At 39.7% G+C, this 25,367-nt stretch overlaps 1 protein-coding gene across 1 annotated transcript; it reads right to left on the bottom strand.

Annotated features, from left to right (window-relative positions):
* Positions 1-24,322, bottom strand: LOC121506595 (inter-alpha-trypsin inhibitor heavy chain H3-like). Its single transcript, XM_041782404.1, has 22 exons — positions 24,167-24,322; positions 23,893-23,919; positions 23,640-23,663; positions 18,840-18,994; positions 18,661-18,765; positions 15,860-16,022; positions 15,640-15,750; positions 15,409-15,537; positions 11,377-11,493; positions 7,135-7,303; positions 6,893-7,018; positions 6,641-6,822; positions 6,303-6,488; positions 5,160-5,299; positions 4,834-4,994; positions 4,190-4,216; positions 4,037-4,102; positions 3,785-3,898; positions 3,403-3,604; positions 2,626-2,798; positions 1,277-1,388; positions 1-395 (listed from the first exon to the last, which is right to left on the bottom strand). Exons 1-22 carry the CDS (start codon positions 24,278-24,280, stop codon positions 257-259), a joined length of 2,742 nt encoding a protein of 913 aa, XP_041638338.1. The 5' UTR covers positions 24,281-24,322; the 3' UTR covers positions 1-256.
* Between the last annotated feature and the right edge of the window lie 1,045 nt (positions 24,323-25,367).

Below are 25,367 nucleotides of genomic sequence, written 5' to 3' on the forward strand. Positions count from 1 at the left end.
TTGAGAAACTGTGTCTTCTTTATTTCAGCTCAAGTGGTTGCTGAGGTTGCTTCCACATTTTATGACAGCATTACTACTTTCCGTTCTCACAAGTGCAGCACTCATACTGATTGACTGTGAAATAGTGCACACAGTGCTGTGGTTACAATACCTTTGTCTTTGGGTTCATGATGTTAGAGCTTTTAAGCATAGGCAGAAATAAAGACTATTGATCCATAAGTGATTCAGATTATTTCTGTTGTAGACACTGATGTGTTTAAATTGTTTTAAAAAGGCCTGACACAATGTAGTCTGACACTTGTCCATCGATGAGTCCTGTCCCATTATTGTGAATGAACCAGCAGGGGACATTGTCTCCATTCTTCACATCCCTCCTGAAGTCTCTCTGCCAGCCTCTGTGGGCCCAAACACTAACGTCAGACACACTGATGGCTATTTCATGTGCACACAAAGTATTTATTAATTAAGATACACAGTTAAATCAGAAAGTATTCTGACCCCCTTCAAAGAGGCTTCCATCTAGCCATTCTGCCATAATGCCCAGATTGGTGCAGTGATGTTTGTTCTTCTGGAACTTTGTCCCATCTCAGGACAGGATCTCTGGAGCTCAGCCAGAGGGATCATCAGGGTCTTAGTCACCTCTCTCCCCCACTTGCTCAGTATGGACAAAGACCAGCTCTTGACAAAGTCCTTGTTGCGCCAAACTTATTCGAATTGAGAATTATGAAGGCCAGTGAGCTCTTGGGAACCTTCAGTGCAGCAGAAAGGTTTTGTAGCCTTCCCCAGATCTGTGCCTTGTAACAATCCTGTCTCTGAGCTCTGCAGGCAGTTCCTTGACCTCCTGGCTTGGTTTTTGCTCTGATATGCATTGTCAGCTGTGAGGCCTTCTACAGAGAGGTGTGTGTCTTTCCAAATCATGTCTAATCAATCTGTTTACCACAGGTGGACTTCAACCAAAGTGCAGAAACAGCTCAGCAACAATCCAGAGAAATGGGAGGAACCTGAGCTAAATTGCAAGTGTGATTTCAAGTGTTGGTCTGAATATTTATGTCAATGTCATATTTCTGTTTTTACTTTTAATGTATTTGTGAAAATTTATAAAATTCTGTTTTCACTTTGTCATTTTGTGGCACTGAGTGTAGATACTGAGAATAAAAATGAATCTAAACGACTATAGCACCAGTATGCAATAGAACAACATTGACAGAAGTGAAGGGGGTCTGAATACTTTCTGAAAGCACTGTATGTTAAAGAAACTGTAATTTCAGGCGTGTACCTGGTCACGTTCAGCTCCTGTCCTTTCACAAACATGGTGGCATCTGGCTTCTCTGGAACTTCCCCTGGTCGCAGGCTGGACACCTCAAATTCAACGCCATGGTAAAACTGACCTGGAGGACAACGCGTTATTAAAGTAAATAACTTTGAAGGCCAGTAAATCCAGTCATGTTGATGTCCAGTAATGATAAATGCTAACTAAAGTAAATAAAAGTGTTTATTTCATTTCTTTTGTTACTGTATACATTCATTTTTCATTGAAAAATGAACCATAAGAGCAGAGTCCTCCACCTGTTTGCACCAGTTGTTTGACAAAGAACAACAAAGGAGGTAACCTTAAACTCTTTTCACTCATGACCTGTTCTGCTCAACATGTCCAGACAGAGCAAACATTATTGTCTGAGCCAGATGATTGAGACTTTAAACTGACATTATCCTGCCAACTCTCTGGTACAAAGACCAAAAAGCCATGAAATCAAGTTAAACCAATTTGTGGCCTTGGCTGGTGTCCAGAGTATTGACAGAGTGAGTACGTGACTTTAGGAGCTTACACTGAATGTGGCTCTTTGGTTCTATTCTCTGCGATTTTAGGGGCTTAACCAGTTTTGGGACCTGACTGGAGAAGGCGAGAAAATTGAAGGAAATTTAAGCACAGCCACATTATCAGTCACAGGGATTTCATTCTCTTTAACAACTGAACTTGTCTGATTTATGGTACATTTATCAAATTTCTCGAAGAAACTGTGGGCCAGTGTTACTAAGGCTCTTTTAACCATTACATATGGACCAAATTTAGTTTTTTTTTTGTTTGTTTTTTTGGGGGGGGGTCTGTTTTTGTTTTTATGTATGCAGCCCCCAAAATAATGTTTATTCAATTCACACATGCACAAACATCCTGAAGTTTTTGGTTCAAGGTCTTTATGTGGACAGAAACAGAAATTTTTTACCTGCCCATTTTCCTCACCAGCCATCATGTAAATTTTCCACGTGAAGTCTAGCAGGAGAATTCTCCAGAAAAGGGCGATGACATGGATCAATCTCAGTGTGTCTAATCAAACTGTCTTATGTTTCTGTTCTTCCAGCAATGTAATGAATAGACGGACCTACACATAGCATTGATTTGAAAGCAAAAACTGTCACCAATACATCAGACTCTGTAGCTCCAGTCGCCACTTCCTATCCTGACCGAGACAGCCCCCCTCCGGGATATGTTTGAACATAAAACCAAGCAAGATTTCAGAGGCAACTTACCTGAAATTTTCTCAAAATTTTCAGGAGTACATGTATGTAAAAAGAGGTTTAAGTTTGCCTTTTTCTCTCATGGATTTTCAAACCTCACACGTGTCATACCTAGCAGGCCGTGAACAGAAGGGGACAGGAGGTGAGTGTCCAGGGTGTAGAAACCCAGGTAGTTCCGGTGGTATGGGTGCTTTTCCCACACTTTGTGCAGCAGGATGACGAATTTGACAGAATCTTTTAGAGTCACTGTGAGGCTGCGATCCTTGGTCAAGAGAATATCCACACTGGAGGAGGAGAAGAGTGAGAGTGAGAAAATAATCAGCATTTATTCTCACTGGATCGTATATTGCTTTGCTCAAGCAGAGGAACAGTTTTCTCCCACTATATAAAACAGAAATGTGCCATGCAGCTAGGGATGGGTGATGTGGACCAAAAATCATGTCTTGATGTTTTTCAGCTACACAATGTATATCTATATTTTTTTGGGCAGAAATAACAAAGGTTGTCACAACACCAGAAGTCGGCTATCGCTAAACTGCATTCTTGGAGCTCCTTGAGCCAAATGCATTTCTTGTATGCAAAGGACAACTGGCTCATAGACCTCCATAGAAAAGCAATATGTGGAGACATGCATGAAACAGCAGAGACCAGGAGTCGATCCTGCAACCAGTGTGATGAGAACTACAGCCTCTGCACCCGGGTGCCTGCTCCACCCACTGAGCTAAACCGGCACCTTCAGAGTTTGTTCTTTGCTAAGAACAAACCAGTTAAAAAACCTTGAAAGGATGTCAGAATCTTCTTAAAAACAGCGAAAGAGGGTTTTCAGAGTAAATTGATCTATCTTTTAAGCTTGCTGTATATTGCCCAGCCCCTCATGCAGCCACTCACTTCTGTCCTTTGAGTGAAGATGAATCCGACCACTGCAGTTTGACCAGCTGGCCGTCCTGGAACACTGAGATGTCCTGAGTGCTCACCATCAGCCTCACCCCCAGAGTCTGGTGGATGATCCCAAAACGCCAAAAGTAGGTATTGATTTTCCCATCTGGCGGCAACATCTTGTCACCTATGATCTGACCATTGACCAAAATACCTGATAAAACAACACAAAATTCAGTTCCCCTATGTTTAACAGTTGGGTATGATTTCCTGCCACATGAAAGGGAAATGTACAAATGCTTAGAGTTCAAACAGGGAGTATCATTGACAAGACACTTTAAAGACACTGGTTTTGATTTGTGTAAAGTATTGATAATGTAGATGCATGGCTGACCTTGTTTTAGGTCTCTGACCAGGTTGAAAATGGTTCCTGGTTTGTCGTTGATGTTAAAGCACAGGGCGTCGTCTCTGTCTGGGAGCTCGATCATGAAATGAGGATCTCCATCCACTGCAGGTGACAACAGAGTATTATGGATTATGAGTGTATTTATCAAAGTTGACAAATACAGACGAACCAGTTCACTGAAAAAAAATGAGCACTATTGTTCCTGGAACTACCCAGCTGAACTTCAGAGAGATTTCTTACCAAAATAGGAGGGTGGTATTTGAGCATAGTGTAGATAACTTGGAGGAGGAGGAGCAGAATAACGGTCTAGAATGATAAAATTAAAACAAGTTCAATCAATACAGTAAATGAATTCTGTCCCAGAAATGTATAATTGCTTTTTTAATGTCTTACTCCTTCTTTCTGCCTCTTGTCTTTGCTCTGCCAGAAACAAACAGAAAAATGTGTGAATGCCAGGTAAACGCAGGTTTTATAGAAGCTCATTACTGCCAGTCAAAAAGAAAACATGAAACCGTTGATCACAAATAAAAACGCTTATCTTAAAGGTCATGAATATGAAATAAAAAAGTAAAGAGGGTCAGATAAAAGTTAATGTTATGAAATACAAATCAGTTATTAGAGAAAATTACAAAATTAGAAGATGTTAAAAATTAATCATGTAGTGTTAGTTTAGGCTTTGGATTATGGGGGTTTTATTTGTTGTGTCCCACAATAACAAAAAAGCATCAAAGCCAGGAGTTGAAAAACTCTGATTTTTTCCTTTTCGTGTCTTTAATAGGTTGCAAAAAATCTTGAATGTGATTTTGAAAGTTGCACAGCAACTTTGTAATAATACTATTTGTGGCAGTTATTACAGTACAAACTTAAGAATCCCAATTTTAACCTCATAATATCACCAAAATCTAAGAGTTTTTATTGTCAATACTTAGCTTTCATATCTTTTTGTTGTACTGGCAGAAATGGGCCTCTATAGATTTTGCTTTGTGAAAGGCTTGACTCCAGCCTGTCTAGTATCGCTTTAAAAAACCTTCTCTTACCCTCAGTAAGTTTGTCAGCAATGAGTGGGCTGTCCGTTCCGTCCTCAGTTTCAGGCTTGGTGACCACCATGGAGGTGAGAGGGGTGACAAAGCTGTATTGTAAGGACATGTCCAGGGCCTTTGCTGTGGCATTTTGTTTATCATCGTCGGAACCTGTCTTACTGCAAGTAGGACAGATAAGTTGTTTGGTCTAGAGTCCATACGTTAGCATTATACCATTCATCTCAGCTGACAGGTGAAAGTGTATGATTAAGGTTTCACTGAGAAGAGCAGGAATACAGATCACCTCAAAAAGGGTTTCAGGTCTCAGAATTACTCAAACAAACCTTTTCTCCAGTAGCTGCTGGATGGTGAGATAGGCCCACAGACGCTCTGTATAATCTCCAAAGATGTACTCCTCATCTGGGTATATCACATCCCAGTCCACAGTACCAGCCTGTCCCTGCACCTTAAAGTCCTCTTCAAGCTACAGGGGAGGAAGAGAGAGCGGTGAAAATACAAACACAGATCACTCAGCACAACTCTTCAATCATGTTAAGCTGTTTGTCAGTAAATCATGTCATCACAAAGAGCTCCAGATTGTTCCTATAAAGGGGAAAGTGCAATCAAATATCAAAGTTTTGTGCTTTTATGGCTGTGCCAACAGCAGCTTCCCTACAGCTACATCTGAGCTGCGGTAGCAGCTACTGTATATGCCAGCTTACAGTTCATCTTCACCCCCCTGTAACCATTGCAAACTCATGCAAACAAAGAACAGAAACATCTTTTTTGTCATGAAAATCTTTCAGTGTGGCCTTTGCCCTTATTCTAATGAAGAAATGTTGCTCAGTTCTGATAAAAATGCTGCCATACTAAAGTTACATCGAATTTTATCGCTCCACCAGCAGCCATTGTATATGCAGTACTGATGTGTCAGTAGTTAACTGGCCAGTCAAAGCGCCAGTTCTTTTATGTGAACGTTAAGATCCTGATCCAGAGTGAGAGCCGTTTCACATCATTAATATTCTAATTCTTTCCCATATATTCCCAAGTATATACAGTGCTAAACACATTTATTAGACCACCTGTCATAAAAAAAACAGAAAACATAAACATTTTAGAAATTTTTCAAACTGCAGCCAGCCACCAGAGGAAAATCGAGATATTTTAGCTACCAATTTCATGTTATCTAACACTGAGGTTGACTCTAGTGAGGAAACAGGTCTTTTGTTTGGATTCTCAGATGAGCAAAGTCGTCTACTTAAAGAGGCTGAAGCTGAGAGCTGACACGAAAAACCCTTAACCAAGAATGGACCGATCAGGATGCCAGTTGATGATCACTGGTCTAGAACATCAGTGTACTAACATTCCTTAATTCTCAACGATTCCGAAATTGGAATTTTCACTTCCTGCCCCCCAGTTTGACCCATGTGAATCACATGGCGGCTATCACTCTATTGTCTGTATACTGTTTTTATTTTTTTCCTCACCCCCTGGCCAAACACTTCCACCAGGAAGTTGTTGAGGTCATTGTCCACCAGTCGACCGGCCACCACGATCTCTGAACCGTTATACAGCTGGTCGAAGTGGTTGGTGGTAAGAAAGTCTACAGCGTTGTCAGGATAACGCAGGTCCACCTCCATGAGAAGAGGGCTAGCAACCTCCTCATAGAAACCCTGGAACAAATGCACATAGACATTGTATTACCTTAGTTAGTATAAATTGGATGCATGTGATGTTTTTATTTCAGTTTCAGTCAAACAATCAGTCACAATGTACTAAAATCTAATTATCATGCTGAAAATGTCATCACAGCTTAAAACTTCACCTGAAGTTGAAGTACAGCATCTGATCCTTCATAAATTCTACGGGCCAGTCCTTTATTTTGTTTGCTCAACTGATCCAGGAAGGAGTAATCCACATCATTTCCAAATCCAAGACAGTACACAGAAATGTTTCCTCCAGAAGCAGAGCGCACATTCTCCTGGATCACACCAAGGCTACTCCTACCTTTTGGACAAAGTGACAATCAAACATGACTTCCACAACATTCTAACTTATGCCGTATAACAACACTTACCCCCATCTGGCATTCCATCAGTCAGTGCAATAATCATATCGACGCTCCTCTCTGGGATCCTTTTCTCTCGTCTGTCTGTGATCAGTATTTCCACACCTTTTATCATTGCATCTCTCATGTTGGTTGCTAGATGGTAAACACACAAGAAACTTTCATTTCTATTGCACAAGGGTGAGTTTTCTCTTTTATTTCCAGAGTGAGGACAACATTTTGCATGAAAATTTGTGTATTTTCATCATTACATCCGCGGCTTTCTATTCCACTGACGAAGGCCTCGGCTTCCTTCAGGTTTTCTGGTGTTGCTTTGGAAAGCGTTTCTCTCCACGGCTCGACATTGTGATCAAACGGCACCAAGGCAAAGTAGTCCTCCTCATGGATGTCTTTAAGGATGGCCTGCATCGCCTGTCGTGTCTGTGCAGAGGTCACAAGATACACAGTGCCTATAAAAACTATTCACCCCCTTGGATGTTTCCCCATTTTATTGATTTTATCAATCAGTCATGGTCAATGTAATCAGGAATTTTTGACCAAGAGAATGACCAAAAAACTGTCTTTAATTCCAAAATGAAAACAAATTTCCACAAAGAAATGTCAAATAAAAATATGTAATGTATAATAAGTGACTGCATAAATATTCATCCTCCTCAAGTCAGCATTTAGTAGATGCATCTTTGGCTGCAATCACAGCACTGAGTCTGTGGGGATAGGTCTCAATCAGGCTTGCACATCTGAACACTCCAATTTTACCCCATTCTTCTTTGCAAATCTGCTCAAGCTCTGTCAGGTTTCATGGGGATCAAGAGTGAACAACCCTTTCAAGTCCAGCCACAAATTCTTTATTGGATTGAGGTCTGGGCTTTGACTTGGCCTCTCCAGAACATTCACCTTACTGTCTTCAAACCATTTCTGTGTAGCTTTCCCTGTATGCGTTGGGTCATTGTCCCCCTGAAAAATATATCTTCTCCCAAGCCATAGTTTTCTTGCAGACTAAATAAGACTGTCCTCCAGGATTTTTCTATATTTTTCTGCAATCCGTTTACCCACGACCTCTACAAGCCTTCCAGGGTAGACTGCTAAGAAGCATCCCCACAGCATGATAAGGCCACCACTGTGCTTAACAGTGGGGATGGTGTGTTTGTGGTGGTGTACATTGTTTGGTGTCTTCCAAACATAGCGTCTTGTCTGATGGCCAAAATAGTGCATTTTGGCCATCAGACCAAAGAACTTTTTTCCACTCGACCATGGAGTCTCCGACATGCCTTTTGGTGAACTCTATCAGAGATTTAATATGAGTTTTCTTAACATGGGCTTTCCCATCTCAGCTGCTGAAGCTTTTAACTCCTTCAGAGTAGTCATAGGTGTCTTGGTGGTCTCTCTCACTAGTCTCCTTCTTGCTTGGCCAAACAGTTTGTGACAACAGCCTGATCTAGGTAGATTTGCACTTGTGCCATATTTATTCCATTTCTTGATGACGGATTTAACTGAACTCTGGGGAATATTCAATGCATCAGAATTCTTTTTTGTATCCATCCCCTTATTTACACTTTTCAATAAAGTTGTTTGGAGTGTTTTTTTGTCATCACGGTCCAAAGCAGTCTACACCTGTCAAGAAGAAAGGTGGACACTGGAGTCTGAGGCGCTGTGGTGGTAGGTCAGCCATCAGCGGGACCTTTGGCTGAGCTCTCCAGTGCTGGCAGGATGGGCAATCATGCTGATGATGTCTAACAGCCTCCCGTCTGCATAAAATCCAGTACTGCCTCCGAAGTTCTGCATACACCCACTCTGTGCCTGTGTGCAAAAGGCGTTCATCAAAATCCTTGATGAGTTTTGTTGCAGGATGCTTCAGGTCCAGCACAATAGGGTGGATTTCATCCAGGTTTGTGTTCTGAAGTACTGCACTAATCTGCTGGACAGACGCTGTTGCTGAGCTTTACCTTGGAGCCAGCCATTTAAAACCTGCAGGTTGTAAGGGTTGAGACTGGTGCTGTTGAGCTTACCCTGCAGTTGTAGATACTCAGTGAAGCCATCCCGGTGATACTTCGGAAGCTTGCAGAGCAAACGGTCGACATGTGAGCAGCAGTTGAGTTCCATTCCCCGAGGCCCCTCTAAGGACAGCAACATGCTCACCAGAAGGTGGACCCGTAAGGCAAAGCTCTGAAAAGTGCGTGTATCTCCAGGCTTCACATCAGCTGTGGTCAGAATGGCTGCTATTTCGCTTTGAGCAAGCTGGTGTGGCTGCCCATACTGAAGCTGTAAAGCTTGCATAGTAGCTGTGCATGGATATGGGTGGTGGCGGCAGGACTGACCAATCATCTGCGCCTCAGGTAGCTTGAGGTGTTCAAGTAGCACATGATATTTGTACTTCTCAGTCAGTTCCTGGTGTGGTTCTAGCAGGTTATCTAAGGCTAGCTTTAGGTTAGCAAACTCCCTTTCACTGTCAGAGGTGAAGTCTAGGATCTTGGGTTGTGGCACACCATATAGCGATCGGTGTGACAAGCTAGCACTGAGTGGGGGCACAGTTTGGCTTGACAATAGCTGTGGCTGCACACCTGGAGAAAGGTCATCCACTACAGGAGCACATGATGTATACTGAAGTGCTCCTGTAGTGGATGCCCAATCATAGGAGTATGCTGTGTCATGCTGTAGCTTGAGGGAGCCTGAGGGATCGCATGTGACTGAGAATGAGGCAGTGTAGTTGGATGACTGTATGATGCAAGTGCAGGCTTACTGACTGAGACTGTAGGAGTTATTAGAGGATGGGGTGGAGGCTGAGTGGCCTGTGGGAATGAAGGGTCCTGCATCAGGTGTTCCTGCCGGCGTGGAATCGGTGATGCAATACCAGATGAAATAGTAGATGAGGGAGAGCCTGGGCACTGGGATGAAGCAGGGTGTATTGACGTAAAGGCAGAAGTCAATCCCTCATGTACAGTTGTTTGAGCAAAATCTCCCCTCTTGTCATCACCCTGTGGTAGTAAAGGCACACTTGCTGTTGTGTGTCTATCAACTTGTGGCTCCAAGGCATGTAGCAGCTTCACTACTGATGAAGGAGATTGGCGAGATGAGGCTGGAGTCGTATGGGAGCAAACAGCTGCAGGTGACTGGGCTGAGAGAGATGAAGCAGCTCGATTTATATTATTATTGTCATCTGCTTCTTCCTCAGATAGAAAGGAGGAGTTTGTTGGTGAGCTGGGCAACTTCTGCATTCTCCTCTCTCTCATCCCTGGCAATTGATTCAATAAGTCTCTTAAGTGAGGAAGTGCTCAGCAGGTCACCTGAAGTGGGGCTTCGTGAGGCTGTATGTTCACCTTTATGACAGGCTGCATCTGCTTGGCTACTGTGCACCAGGGCTGCTGCTCCTCTGACTCCATTTCTGTAGAGCGGGAGGGAAAGACATGCTGCTGAGGGTGGTAGGCAAGGACATAGTCTTCAAGATGACTGGGTGTACGGTGAAGCCTCACAGAGCGCTCTCGCACATCAGGATGGGGCAGAGAAACTGACTTATCTTCTGATGACATATCTGTAGCAGCCAATTAAATCTGGCTCGAAGGACGTTTGCTGGATATTATATCCTGAAACTGGTGTGTGGGATTATTGACCACTACAGGGGGATCAGAGAACACAGAGTCATCAGATGGATTTAACCTTTTACTGAAGCAATCAGGTTTGTACAGATCGGTGCTTTTCTTTAGTGACTAAAATAAACATAAGACACAAATAAATATGCCTGATTTGTTCCTTCACTTATAATAACATTAACTTAAGCATTAAATGCTTTCTAAAGAAATATTAAGACATAAACAGTTCTAACTTGTCAATAAACTCACTTCTGCATGGACTCACACGGCTAGTCATTAGTACAGAGAAATTAGCAAGCTAGTTAGTTAGCTTAGCACTCCAAAGTTACTTACTAAACATATTCTGCAAATAACATCAGAATAGAAATCTTAAGCGGTTAAGATAACATCAGGAAAACAGAGTATAATCTTATATTTCTTGTGTTAATCTTATGGTACAAGATAACTCACATCCTTAATGACTTCTGCACCGATGGAGACTGCATGAAGAATAGAAAACAGCGCGAAATTACGGTAAAACAGGAAGCGGAAATAATCGCTCTTTCAAAGTAAAATTTCAAAATAAAAGTCTCTAAACCAAATGTCTGTAAACATGAAGAATTCTTAACAATGGTCAAAGACACAGATGTCTTTATACTACAATCAACTGAGACACATTTACTGCAATCAGATGATCCCATTAGTTTCAATGACATTACTTTGTAGAAATCTGTTTTTTACTTTGATATAAAAGATTTTTTTGTAATTTATTTATCAAAAAAAACCTCAATAATACTGATCATAATTGATTTATAAAATCAATAAAAGGGTAAAACATCCAAGGCGGTGAATACTTTTCAAAGGTACTGTATGCGTCAGTGTGGGCATCAATATTTTATAATCATACTGGTAATCAGAACAGTCCCCCACCTGTTGCATCTTTCTTCCAGACATTGATCCACTCCTGTCAATCACAAACACCACGTTCTTCGGGACTCTGGTCAGGTCAGGCGGAGCAAAAAAGTGTACAAAGTACCCGTTCACAATCTGAAGAGGAAAGAGAAGTGACATACACTCACTAGACCAGGCCTATTCAATTAGAGGCCCGGGGGCCACATTGGCCCAGAACCATCCCCCAAGTGGCACAGCCTGTGGTCAGAGATACAGACGGCAACCTGTTTTGCAAGTTTTCATAAACTCCCACAATATTTCAGACCATAAATGCAACACTCTACGTAGCCTAGCAACAGTCTATCTCCAATGCACTGCGTTGTTCCAAGCGTGGCTAGCGATGCCGACAGAGGTAGCCCCAAAAACCGAGTATAAATCATGTCCTTTTCAACTGTAGCTACAACTGTGCAAATATAGATTTTATGCACTTTAAGATATGCCTGAGTAAGATATGAACAACATTATTATTTACAGAATATCATTTTATTTTTTCATTCTACTTATTTTATTTTTATTCAAGTGCAAAACATTTGTACTACCTCAGGTTATGTTCAAATAAAGCTCTGTTGTGTTTTTATTTACTTTTTGATGTGCCTTTGTCATGTTGCCAAATTTATAAGGGAGACTATGAGTAAAAAGTGCATATTCTTCATCAAATAAATCTGTATTGGTTCCAAATTTGACATTACAAGCTGCTTACTGGGCACTGAACATGTCTGTCTTGGCTACATTTCCTGATTTTAAAATTTGGCCCAGTAGATTTGTAATTGAATAGCACTGCACTAGATGCTTTATAAGTTACAGCTCTTGTACTGCTAAAGCAGATATCTAATCAGCCAATCACACATGACAGCAATCAGTGCAATTAGGCATGTAGACATGGTCAAGATAATCTGCTGAATTTCAAAGTGAACTTTAAGTAAGTCTGAAGTAGGTCTGTACCCAAAAAGATCAATATGGCAATATATTGTCTGCTGATATATCAATACAGATGTTACAGAATCGATATAGCTTTAAATGCTGTGATGGCAGTTTGAAAATACGTGGTGCAGTGACCAAAAAAGCCAACAGATGTCCACAGATACTAAATTACATGATACAGCACATGCCTCAAACCAAAAGAAGTTACCGGTTATCATGGATAGAAAGTCTATTTACTGTCAGCAAGACTGAAAGCAAAGATTGATGGATCATGAGTCTTCAAACACCAGAAAGTTAGGAGTTAGACCTGAGCCATGCAAAAACAAGGTACAACCTGGATTCCAAAAAAGATGGAGTGTTTTGAAAATGTACAAAACAGAATGCAATATATTATGCAATATATTTGCAAATCGCATTAACCTAAATTTTGTTCACAATAGAGCATAAACAGCATAACATATGTTGAAACTGAGACATTCTACCATATCATGAAAAATATTAGCTAATTTTGAATTTGATGGCAGCAACACATCTCAAGCCAGTTGCTTGGAAGAGGTATGTTGTCCCATTCTTGTCTCTTGTAGTATTCTAGCTGCTCAACAGCCCTGGGTCTTCTTTGCTCGATTTTACATTTTATGATGCAATAAATATTCTCTATTGTTGAAGGATCTGGACTTCAGGCAGGTCACTTAAACACCTGGACTCTTCTACTGTGAAGCCATGCTGTTGTGATGAATGCAGTTTGTGGTTAACATTGTCTTGCTGGAATATGCAAGGCCTTTCCTAAAAGAGTTGTATGTCGTATATGCTGCTGCCCCTCAGCACTGGCACAAATGCAACCCCAAACCATTAAGGGCATTTGAACTGAGCACTGATAACAAGCTGGATGGTCCTTCTCCTCAGTAGTCCACAGGACATGAATTCTGTGGTTTCCAAAAACTATTTCAAATTTTGATTCAACTGACCACAGAACAGTTTTCCATTTCGCCTCAGTCCATTTTAAATGAGCATAGGCCCAGAGAAGACGGCTGTCCACAAATGGCGTCTTTGCATAATACAGCTTTAACTTGCATTTGTGGATGGTACAGTGGACTGTCTTGTCAGATAGTGATTCCTGTAAGTGATCCTTACAGAAATCTGTAAGTGATCCTGATACTAGTGATTTCTAGTACAGAATCATGCCTGTTTTTGATGCAGTGCCACCTGAGGGCACAAAGATCATGAACTTCCAACACTGACCTTCGACCTTGTCACTTGTGCACTGAGATTTCTCCAAATGCTCTGAATCATTTGAAGACATTATGTACTGTAGATAGTAGGATATTCAAAAACTTTGCAATTTTATGTTGTCCATAATTTTAGACACAGTTTTACTCAGATTGGTCAATCCCTGCCCATCTTTACTCCTGAGAGCCCAGGCCTCTATAATGCTCCTTTCACACCCAGCCATGTAACTGACCTGTTGCTAGTTAACCTCAGTTGTTCAAAACTGATGTTTTTGATTAGTAGCACTTACTTTTCTTGCCCTGTCTCCGTTGTTGAGATGGGCTGCTGCCATCAAATTTAAATGAGCTACATTTTTTTTAACGATAAAATGTCTCAGTTTAAACATCTGATATGTTGTTTATGTTCTACTGTGACTAAAAAGCAGGTTTCTGAATTTTGCAAATGATTCCATTGTTTTTAATTTAACCCCTTAAAGCCTGAAAATACAAATTATAGCCAGAAACTTTTATTTTTTTGGAAATTAAATGTTTATTTGACTCTCTACTGAAATCCAAAAAAATCCAAATTTCGATAAAATTTAACATTTATATTTTTTGGTATATCATTTAATATTAGGTGTTTTTGGTAACTTATAATCCACTTGAGGACATTTTTATCATTTTTCAGATTGTATTTAGAAGTTTTTTTTAGTAATTTATGATCATATTGATTAGATAAAGGTATCATAAAGGTATTGATCAAATATATGACAACAGGCTTTAAGGGGTTAAAATTTACACAATTCTCTTATTGTTTTGGAACTGGGGGTTGCAGAAACACCAAGATAATTAGCAGTTAGCATCAACAGCTCAGCTCGCTACAACAGGCCATTCACAATGCTCATGGCGCTGATTAGAAAGGCTTCAGGCAGCTGCTTATTTAATGTAAGTAATGCTGTTTAATCCTCACTCTTCAGTTTGTTGCCAAAACTGCAGTGCCTATGTTTTATGCAGATGTAAGATGTAAAGCACAAAGACATTCTTGCAATTACAAGTGGGCTTATGATAAAATTAAATCAGTAAAGTCTCTCTTCAGCTGTCCTATCAAATAAAGACAAAAAAATATTTACAAAATGAAATATTATTGTATTTGCATTTACTGAAAGCTCAGTGGTTATAAGGGGAATATTTTAATTAATTTCTTGGGTCTCTGACAACCTTCAACGAAGTTTTTAAAGTGTAGAATCCATTAAGTTATCTCTTTGCTGTTCTCCTCTACACAAAAGAACAGCTGCAAGAGTAAATCCTGCATTTATTAGCATACATTTATTATCCCAAATCAATGTGTATCACGATACATATCATACCATAGGGTCTGTATTGTGATGCATTGTGTATCATGAGGCTGCAAGAAATACCCAGTCTAACTTTAAACCACATAATTGTTGGTGCCAGATGGGATGGTCTGGGAAGTTTCAGTGTGGCACCAACTACTTGCTGGTCCAGGGGAAAGAACCAGTTAACATTTGGGCCTGCTTGCTTATGAATGAAGCTGCAGATGGAATTCGAATGGTCAAATAACTACGACCATTTGGTAACAACAGATCTTAAACAAGTCAGAAGAACAATGGGAAAAAAAATGTAAAAGCAAAGCAGCAATGGCCCAAGGGGTAGACTTATGAACACCAAACTGGTGTCAGTGACATAATATTATATTACATATATACAGCCTCTACTACACCTGGTTGAATCTATGCCATGAACAATCAAAGGCATAAAGAATCCATCTCAATGCAAGTTGCACATAATGAAGTGGCAGTTTCATGTTTTTTTTCTAAGTGAATCTGTGTGTTTTTTAGTTGTTAAAGTAAACATGACAGCAGACCTGAATGTCCCCAATGCTGGCTGCTCGTTTCACGTCATACTTGATGATAAAATCTCCATCAATGAGCGTCCCATCACAGTCAGAACAGCTCCTCTGCTGCTCCATCGTTGGTGAGAAAGAGATGTGTGCCTGACAATGACACAGTTAGTGGAGATTACATTTTTGGCTGCAAAGGAGGGAAAAACAGTGTGAAATCAGGATGAGAGACAGCTTCCTCCAGGGGTCCAATACCTTTTTGTCTGTGACAGTTTTTTCCACCAGGGGGAGCAGGTCGTTGGTGAGGAAGCTTGCATGGGCATCAACAAAAGCAATGCCCTGTGGCTCATAGATGTTTGTCACAATCTGTAACCCATGCAGAAAAATAAAAGACACCAAGGCACCGATACCATATGTAAACAGTCTATTTATAAACAATTGACATAATTTGTACAGATTAGAAAAAAAGACTTACCTCAAACTCCTGGACCCGCTGTTTGGGTTTAACTCGTGTCAGAAGCTCATATTTGCCCAGTTTCCTCTGAAGGAGCTCCTCATAAGTCAGAGAAAAAGTCACATTACTTTGGGCTGCAATGTTGACGGACACAGAAAACTTCTCCATCTTTCTCCCAGAAGCTCTACAAGAAAACACAGACAGAAAATATGAACAAATTGTAAAACTCCTGATTCCAAAAGAGCCCATACATTGTGAAAAATGTGAATAAAAACAGAACACATTGATTTGCAAATCCTTTTCAATCCATATTCAAATAAAAGGAAAGATATTTAATTTTCAAATTAATAGGATTTCTTATTTTTTTATGTACACAATGTGAATTCTGAAAATGAGGCCATCAAACCTTTCCAAAAAAGTTGGGACTTGGGAATGTTTACCACTCTGACACTTTACTTCTAGCAACACTCTATTAGCACCTGGAGACTAAAGACACTGTTTGCTGAAGCACTGAAAGTTGAATTATTTCACATTCTTGCTTTATGTACATCTTCAGTTGCTCAGCAGTGCAGGGTTTCTGTTGCCATATTTTGTACTTCATAATGTTCCAGACAAATTAAATCAGAAAGAGGTCTGGACCTTATACAGGCCAGTCTAGAACCCACATTCTTTTGCTGTAAAGCCATCCTATTGTAATCAGTGCTGAACATGGCTTGGCATCCTCTTGCTGAAATAAGCAGGGTTGTCACTGAAAAAGATGCCATCTGAATGGAGACATGTGTCGCCCCAAACCTGTATCTCTCAGCAGCAAAGATGTGCAAGTAACCCATGCCATGGGCACTAATACACCCCACAGATGTTAGCTTTTGAACTTTGTGTTGATAACAATCTGAATGCTCATTTTTCTTTTCAGCCCAGATGACTCAATAGCCATTATTTTCAAAGACAATGTAAAATATGGACTTGTCAGACCACAGCAGACTTTTCCACTTTCCATCTCAGATGAGCTCAGGCCCAGAGAAGTCAGTGGCAATTCTTGAAATGGCCTTTGCTTTACGTGGTTAATTCTTACATTTGTAGATGCAGCAACATACTGTGTTAACTGATAGTTTTCTTCAGTGTTCACAGATATCCATCATAGAATGATGCAGGTTTTAAATATAGTGAAACCTGAGGGGTTAAAGGTCATTAGCATTCACCTTACAAGCCTTGCCATGCCCCTTACAAGCAGATTTTGTTTTTCCTGATTGTATGAATCTTTTGGTGATATTACGGACTGTAGATGCTAACATCCCTGAATTTCTTGCAATTGAGGAGCAAAGTGGAAAACCTCATGCCATTGTTAATTATGAACAGACAATCTTTCAGGAGTTCTCGAACCATGTATCCAGTATCAAATGTATCCAGTATGTAACCAGCATCCAACCATAGTACCTTCACCTGTTATATATCTCAGAACAGAAATACATGCTAAAACTTTCTAGATAAACTCGGATTAAACTTCTAATTAGGTTTAGGGTAAGGGGTAAGGAAAGGGTTAGGATACCAAAAGTTAAAGTGAAAAACACCTGACTTGTAAAACCTGATTTCACATTTAATAAAGCAAAGATTGCTGGTTCGCTTCCCGAACAGGGCCTTTCTGTGCGGAGTTTGCATGTTCTTCCCATGTTCTCTCTGGATACTCCAGCTTCCTCCCACCACCAAAACATGCTCATTAGGTTAATTGATCACCCTAACTTGGCCGTAGGTGTGAAATTTGGTTGTCTGTCTCTATATGTCAGCCCTGCGATTGACTGGCGACCAGTCCAGGGTGTACCCTGCCTCTTGCCCAATGACAGCTGGGATAGGCTCCAGCCCACCCCCAACCTGGAATGGACTAAGGGGTATAGAAAATGGATGGATGGATAAAGCAAAGTCAACAGTCTACTTACAGAATAAAAGCTTGTCCTCCATGAAAACATTATAATGCAGCAAATGTAGCTTATGTAGCTCCGTTAGCTAATAAAGCTTAAGCTAAGCTCACGAAGCAGCTACATAAACTGCATGATCTACTTAGCGGAGTTAGCTTTAGCTATGTTCGCTGAAGCTCAAGTTGATAAAGCTAACTTAGCTATAGACTAGATAACAGAGCTATGTAGCTCTCGTAGCTAAAGCTAAGCTCTCAAAGCAGCTATGTAAGCTAGAGGGCAAGTCATCTATGTAGCTACATTAGCTTTAGCTACTTATGCTAAAGCTCACAATGCTAAAGCTAACTTAGCTACATTGGCTTATGTAGTAATGCTTATTACCCAGCCAGCTAAGCTATGTTAGTATTAACTAAAGCCAACAAAGCTCAAGAAAGTCACTGTCTGTGCTACTACTTCCAAACAGGGTCTATAAATAATTTAGTCCAGTGTTAGACCTCTGATCTGCCAGACTTTATTTATAAACAAAGTTGAATTTATGAAAAAAAATCTAAAACTTGAACTACGTTGTACCTGCAAATTCTGCACTTTCTTTCTGAATTATACAGCACCAGAGATTTAAGGTCTGCAGCCAGACCCCTCTCGTTTTTTCTTGTCTCATTCGTACTTTTTTTGGAACATGTTGAAGACCTCAAATTCAGAAAGTGAGTTTATTCTCAAAAACCAAGTTTTCAGTTTGAACTTTTCATATTTTGTCTCTGTGCTGTATCGTAATGAATATAGGTGGAAAAGGATTTACAAATCATTGCATTCACTGTCATTTTACACAGCATCCTAAATTTTTTGGAGTTGTGATCTGAGGAGCCACTTGATCTTTTCAGTGTTAGCTTTATGAATTTTTCATCCTCATTGACTCACTTGACCAGTCCAGCAGTTTGTCCAGTGGAAACAGCTTTCTCATACTGTTTCTTGGCTTTCTCTTTCTCCTTCACTTCCCCAACATACACCTGACCTTCAATTTCCCTGCAAACACAAAACGATCGTCAAAGGTACAGAACAGAATTATGCTTGCTACCTGCTACCGAGATTTGACTGACATGCTGAAGTTGGTGATAAAGGCAGTCTTTGGTAGCTCCACTTCGAAGAAGATTTCCTGTGAGGTGTTTGCTTTGTTCAGAGCCGTAGAGGTCATGACGGTGTGGGCGAAACGAGACGTCACAGTGCAGTCCACCTTCACACTGTGTACCTCCACCTGAGACACAAAGAGAGGTTATGTTTCACAGGCATCTTTACATGTACACCTTTATGAATAACTAGAAAAACTTTTTTGTGCTATCCGTCTAGAAAAAAGTCAAAGAAAAATGATAGCTTAGAAACAAGTTCTAAAAGATGATTCAGTCACTGGGAGTGTTGCAGTGAATCACCCTGGGGTGTGACATGTTAGAGCACATTAAAAGCTCTATTTTGTCCATTCATATTGTCCCCAAACTCTTGAAAATTGCTATCAGCCATTTATAGGGAGTCATTTTCCTTTTTATGAAAGCTACCAACACACTGAGCATGTGTGCCTGAGTTGAGGGCCTTTTTGTGAATCCTGTTTTCTTCAGTCACAGTGACGCTATTCCTTCCTGCCTTAACTCCCTCTGCATGCTCTCTGTCCTCGTTGAGATCTTCTGGGTAAAGACTAAAGGAAATGAGGAATATTTTCCAAGGTGGCATCTAAGATTTGTCTGAGAGGAAGAACAGTGACACAGCTAACAATATTATTATCTATGTCTTTTTTCCCCATGTGATTTTCTTAATGTATTAACCTAATATGTCTAACGTGCTTAAAGAAAATCTTAAATGGAGACTTATAGAGTTCCTGTTGAACTGTGCATTTAGAACATCTTCAGTTGTTTTCATCCATATGGGACTCTGAGAAACAGTCAGAATAATTGGACAGCTTGATCATCCATAAAAGATGGCACTTGTTAGGATGAGAAGTTTTTTTTTAAACTCAACTTTATTCATAAAAAGTCTGGCAGTTACACTCATGAAATAACCATATCACAAACATGTCAGGCTAAGCAACCTTTCATAAATAAAACAAAATAGAAGTGGGAGGTCTTAAGGAGGGAGTAAATTTTGTATAGACCCATTTTAAAAGTAGTTACGCAAACAGCAGCACACTTTAGCTTCGTCAATGCTAGCTACGTAGTTAGCGTTACTACCTAAGCCAACGTTGCCAAGTTAGTTCAGCTGTGGCTATGAATAGAAATCAATCATAAATGAAGGTAATTCTTACATAGATAAGTTAGATACAAATCAACATAGCTAAGTTAGCTTTTGCATACAAAGCATACGTAGCTATTTTAAGTAGATAAAATATGGGTTTATAAGATTTGCAAAAGTGCCCAAGGTGTGCAGTCTTCAGCTTCATGGTTGTACCTTTCTTACATAGCTTGCATAGCTAATGTAGCTTTATTAGCATTAGCCTTAGCTACATTAGCGGTGTTAGAGTGTTTTCATGCAGCAAAAGCTTTTGGACTGTTTACTCAGCTTATCCACCTTCGTCCTAGCTCCTATGATTCTTTACGTGAAATGTGGGTGTGACTTCTGCTCTTTTCTATCAAAGGTGGACTTTGCACAGTAACGAGATGCTAATCCTGATAATTAGAATGATTTGGAGATTAAAATATGTAAATGTCATCTCTTACAGTACAACTCAAACAGGATAGTATTATTCCTGTATTTTTCCTTAAAAATATATACGCACATTCTTTTGACACCTGCCACACAACCCAAAAAAGCTGGGACAATTGCAAGTCGGCACAACTTTTAGATATTGTTAATAAATAGCACTGACTTAGCATGGTAGAGTCTTAATTCACATTTGTAGATGCATCAACATACTGTATAACTGACAATGGTTTTCTAAAATGAAGAACTCTGTTGTAATATCCATCACAAAAAGGTGCCATCTGAGGAGGTTGCAGGCATTTAGGATTAGTTTTCACCCTTGTCTCTTACATGCAGCGATTTCTCCAGACTCTCTGAATCTTGCTGTGATATTGTGGGCTGTAGATTGTGAAATTTCCAAATTCCTTGCAACTGCATGTCGAGGAATTTTGTTCATAAAGTGTTGGACTAAGAAGAAAAGTAGAGAACCTTGCACCGTCATTGATTGGAGACAACTTCAACTTTCAAGAGTGCTCTTTTTATACCAAATCATGGTACTATGTCCCGTCGCCTAGTAACCTCTTTACCTGTGGAATGTTCCAGGTGTTTTTGAGCATTCCACAGCTTTCCCAGTCTTTTCTTGCCCCTGTCCAAGTTTTTTGGAACATGTTACAGGCGTCAAATTCAGAATGTGTGTATGTTTCCCATAAAAAAAAATAGAGTTCATTGGTTTGAATGTTAGTTACATTGACTATATTTTATCTGTTCTGTATTCTGTTGAATTATATTGAAAAAGATTTGAAAACCACTGTGTTCTGATTCTATTAACATTTTACCAATATCCCAACCTTTTTGGGATTGAGGTTTGTATATCAAGGCTATGTTTTTTTCCCTTGCTGTTAGACAGATGTTTTTATGCAATTGATAGCTTTCTTGGCCATGGTAATATTTCATTATTCCATCATTGTAAGATGTATCTCTATAGTGGCCTTTTGCCTTGCATCACATTTTCTCATGACAGTTTCCCCTGATTTTTGGACATGTAATTCAGTGTGTTCTGCCTTGATCCAGGTGATTAAATCTGCAGAAATCTGTTGTGTCTCCCCTCTTCATTATGTCTGATTGAAGGCTTGGGTTTGAAACTTCATGTATGGTCATTTTCAGCTTTCCTTTTGCATTTGTATTGCTGTCAAACACTCATTTTTTACAGCTTTGATTATTGCTGTCTTTAAAGGTTGTTTTCAGTCATTGAGAATAAAGTCAATGACTGAAAGGATCAGCACATCATGAAACTGACACAATCATGAAGACCAAAGTTAAAGCTTATTTGAAATACTTCCAGTTTGCACTGATCTTGGCGCCCCCCTGTGGACAAAGATATAAATTTTAATCTCCTTGCTGATCTTGTCATGTGTACGTGTAGAAGTCAAGTTTTCTGATGGAAAGTCTGGTCCTTTTGCCTTTTAACTGCACACCATAAATCTTTCCTGGAGGAAATAGAAACAACGGCTGTTTATGCAGCATGATCTTAATCAGATTGTCTGACATCTTACCTTTCCCGGCATATCCTCGAAAAAAAAAAAAAAAAAACATAGAAACAATAAATCTTTCTATGTCACATAAAGCAGTGGCTCACACTGGTGGGTCGGCACCCAAAAGTAGGTTTCTATTTGGGTTGTGAAATTGTGCCAGGAACAAAAAATGTCAAGGGAGGCTCTGAGGTGTTTTTTTAAATTTTATATTTCTGTTGTTAGATTTTTTGATATCAGAAAGGTGAAAATGCTTGACAGATTTTTTCTGAATAAGAAATTTACACTGTGAATTTCCCTGTAAGTTTCTTTAGGAAACTTAAGAGTAAGGTCTCAAAATTCTTGTGACTTTTCTGTGAGCATTTTCCTTGAAACATTTGGTAATATTTTATGGGACTTTTCCTGAAAATCTAAAAGAAACGTAACAAAGAACCAGGGACTTTTTGGAACTGAGCAGTAATTATTAGGATTTTTCACAGAACCTTTCAGCTGTGGTTTCCAGGAGGTTTCCAGGAAGATATTAGGAATTTTCACTGAAAACACACCAGGAGTTCTGGGAAACCTTCGAGGAAACTTTAGTGAATTTAATCTGGAATTTGTTCAGAAACTCTTGTAAATCTTATATGACTTTTCCTGAAAACATTTGGGTATTTTGTTCTGTCTCTTTGTTTTGTCATGTTCTGTCCTGTCTGAGGTCCAAACAGCACTATGTTTCATTTTATAAATCTAGTTGGGGGAAAAAATCAGAAATTTGGGTCTAGATTGCTCATTAAGGGGTTGGAAGTGAGTCCTAAGGCTGAACCAGTGGAGAACCTCTGGCATAGAGGCATCAGTGTTAATCTGAATCTGGGCTGTAACAAGATCAAAAATCCTCACTGGAGCTTTAAATAAATTTGTGGTCAAAGGGATCTTATCTGAGTGGGCTTTTTTTTTTTTTTATCAAGCACAAGAATAGAGATGTTTCTTTGAACATAAAAGGTAATGATTCAAAAGCAAATAAAGTGATAGTGTAACAGCAGCATGCCTATCTGTTAGTGTAGGCTGGTTTAAAAACAATGACATGGAGTAGGATGAGGTTGAGAGTGTGATCATCTGGTGTCGGTCATGATTCTGAGATCATGAAAGCATCCTGATCAGGAGTAAAATCAGGATTGTAAGATTTTAAGATTTTAAGGATTTAAAGGAGGTTTGTTGACTTTACTTTCCAAATGGTTTAGTCAGTATGCCCATCCACACTGTTAACATGACAAATAAAAGATAATTCTGTTTTTAGAAAATGGGTTTACTTTTTGAAAATGATTGTACTACAGCATAAATAATCTATTTTTTGTTTGTTTGTTGTTGTTTTGATGGGAGTGGTCATTGTTCAAGTCAAAGATAAAATCTGGCTCACAGATTAACTTTACACTGGACTATGATTTTACTGACCTCCATGAGCCCCCCATTTGGCTGGGCCCCAGAAAACTCTCCCCCTATCCCTCTTTATAATGGTTGGCCTTGAGCTCAGTGTTAAGTTTTAAACTTAAAGGCTTTTTATTTTTTTTTGTTTGTTTGTTTTTGCAGTTTTTCCTTTATCGAGCATTTGTTAAGCATATTAGTCTGAGCTTGTATGAAATGATCCTTGCTCTGAGAAAAATACAATAAGTTCTGTGAGACCAAATTTTAAGTATTTATTATTATCAATAAAGAAATGAATTATTTTCTTACCATGGCATTGTTTGTGCTTCTTTTCTGAAAAGAAACAAACAAAAAGGAGAAATCAAATGCAGATTGTTTACTAAATTACCTCATAAAACTAGAAATATATGCAAAAATGTTCTCCTTATAAAATAAGTATTTAAAGGGTCAGAAATTAGATATGATTTAGTACTGACGCCTATCTGTGACTACTAGATTAGATGACGTGAAAGATTCAAACATTATTTTTATTGTAACATGAAAAGATCCAAAAGTAAAATACCTGTAGTGGTCTGGCAGCTCCTGTCTCCTAAAATACAAATACGCAACAGATTAAATCATTAGGGAGGCACAATATTAGAAGACAAACATAAGAAGAAGAGATATAAAATAACACAGTAGATGGACAGTCTCAGACTAAAGAGCACAGCCTGTGCTGCAGAGCTGTATAAAAACAGACTGGAATTCAAACCAGGATTCACCATGGATGGATGCTGGAATACAACTTTAACAAATTTTCAAGATCTTTGCATCAAAAGGGCATTGTGAGTAATTACCTGCAGAGCCTCATTGCCTCTGGAGATGACCACAGCGCCCCGGGCCAGGCTGGCCAGTGTGAGGCAGGCGCTGGCCCACAGCAGCAGCAGTCGAACACCCAGCAGTCCAGACATGACCAAACTTCCACTGAATAGTGTCTGACTTCACCGCTGAGAAAAAGCTCTCTGCCCAGGGGGAGGGACAAAATCTGTGTCTGTGTGTTCCTGGAGTATTGACCAACAGACCTGACATCAACGTGCCGAAGTCCTGGAGGTACATGTTGGTGCTTTGAGAGTGGGGATTATGTTGAATCTGACACTGAGCTTTCACTAATTAAACTCATTTATCAGCATAGAGAGCTTGGAGTCAGGATAAAAATATAAAAAAAGAATGAACCATTATAAGAAGGATGTAAATCAATTCCCATAATGCAATAAGCTAAGCCATTCAGTTAATATTGCAGCAAGTTGATGTCTCCCCAGTACTTTTTGATTAGAAATGAACAGTAAACAGTATTGATGATGAAGTAGTTCTGTGGTTAGCACATGTTGGTGGACACACATTGCCTCGTTCCCCCCTTACTTACTTACTGTTTTTCTTTCTTTTTTGCTGCACTTTCACTCTCACTCTGCACTGCTTCACTTAACGTGTGTGTTCACGTCATTTACCTCTTGCCAGGAAGCAAACAGTACAGCAGTGTGAGAAAATCAGAGGGACCACTGTATGCATCCTAAAGTTAAATAGTCCACACAAACATGGAGAAAAAAAAACACTGATTGGTGCTAGATTTGGCCTGGTACATGTAGATAAGTCAGGCTGTTGTGATGTGATACTGGGGTGAACTGGCTTGACTACAAGGTGTCTTTGACAGTAAATCATCAAGAGCTAAAAATCTCTATCACCACGCAAAGGTGGATATTTGCCAGTCGCCTTGTGGACCTTGTGAACAAACATTTTATCCTCCTACTTGAGCAAACTCTACTCGGTTAATCATTTAAAGAGTCATCTCCAATGTGTGAGATCATGTTCGGCACATGTGCTAAAAAGTGAACCCATTATTTTTCATTGTGTTTCTTTGGCTCTACATGTGGACGAAATTGTTGGTAGCCTTCCGGTAAAGAGAGAAAAACCAATCATGGTCACTGAAATAACTTGAAAACTGACAAAAAGTAAGAATAGATAGACATTTCTCGAAAACCCTCCAATATGGCTGAGTTAAAA

The sequence above is a fragment of the Cheilinus undulatus genome, linkage group 3 (genome assembly GCF_018320785.1).
Source record: "Cheilinus undulatus linkage group 3, ASM1832078v1, whole genome shotgun sequence".
NCBI classification, from domain to species: domain Eukaryota; kingdom Metazoa; phylum Chordata; class Actinopteri; order Labriformes; family Labridae; genus Cheilinus; species Cheilinus undulatus.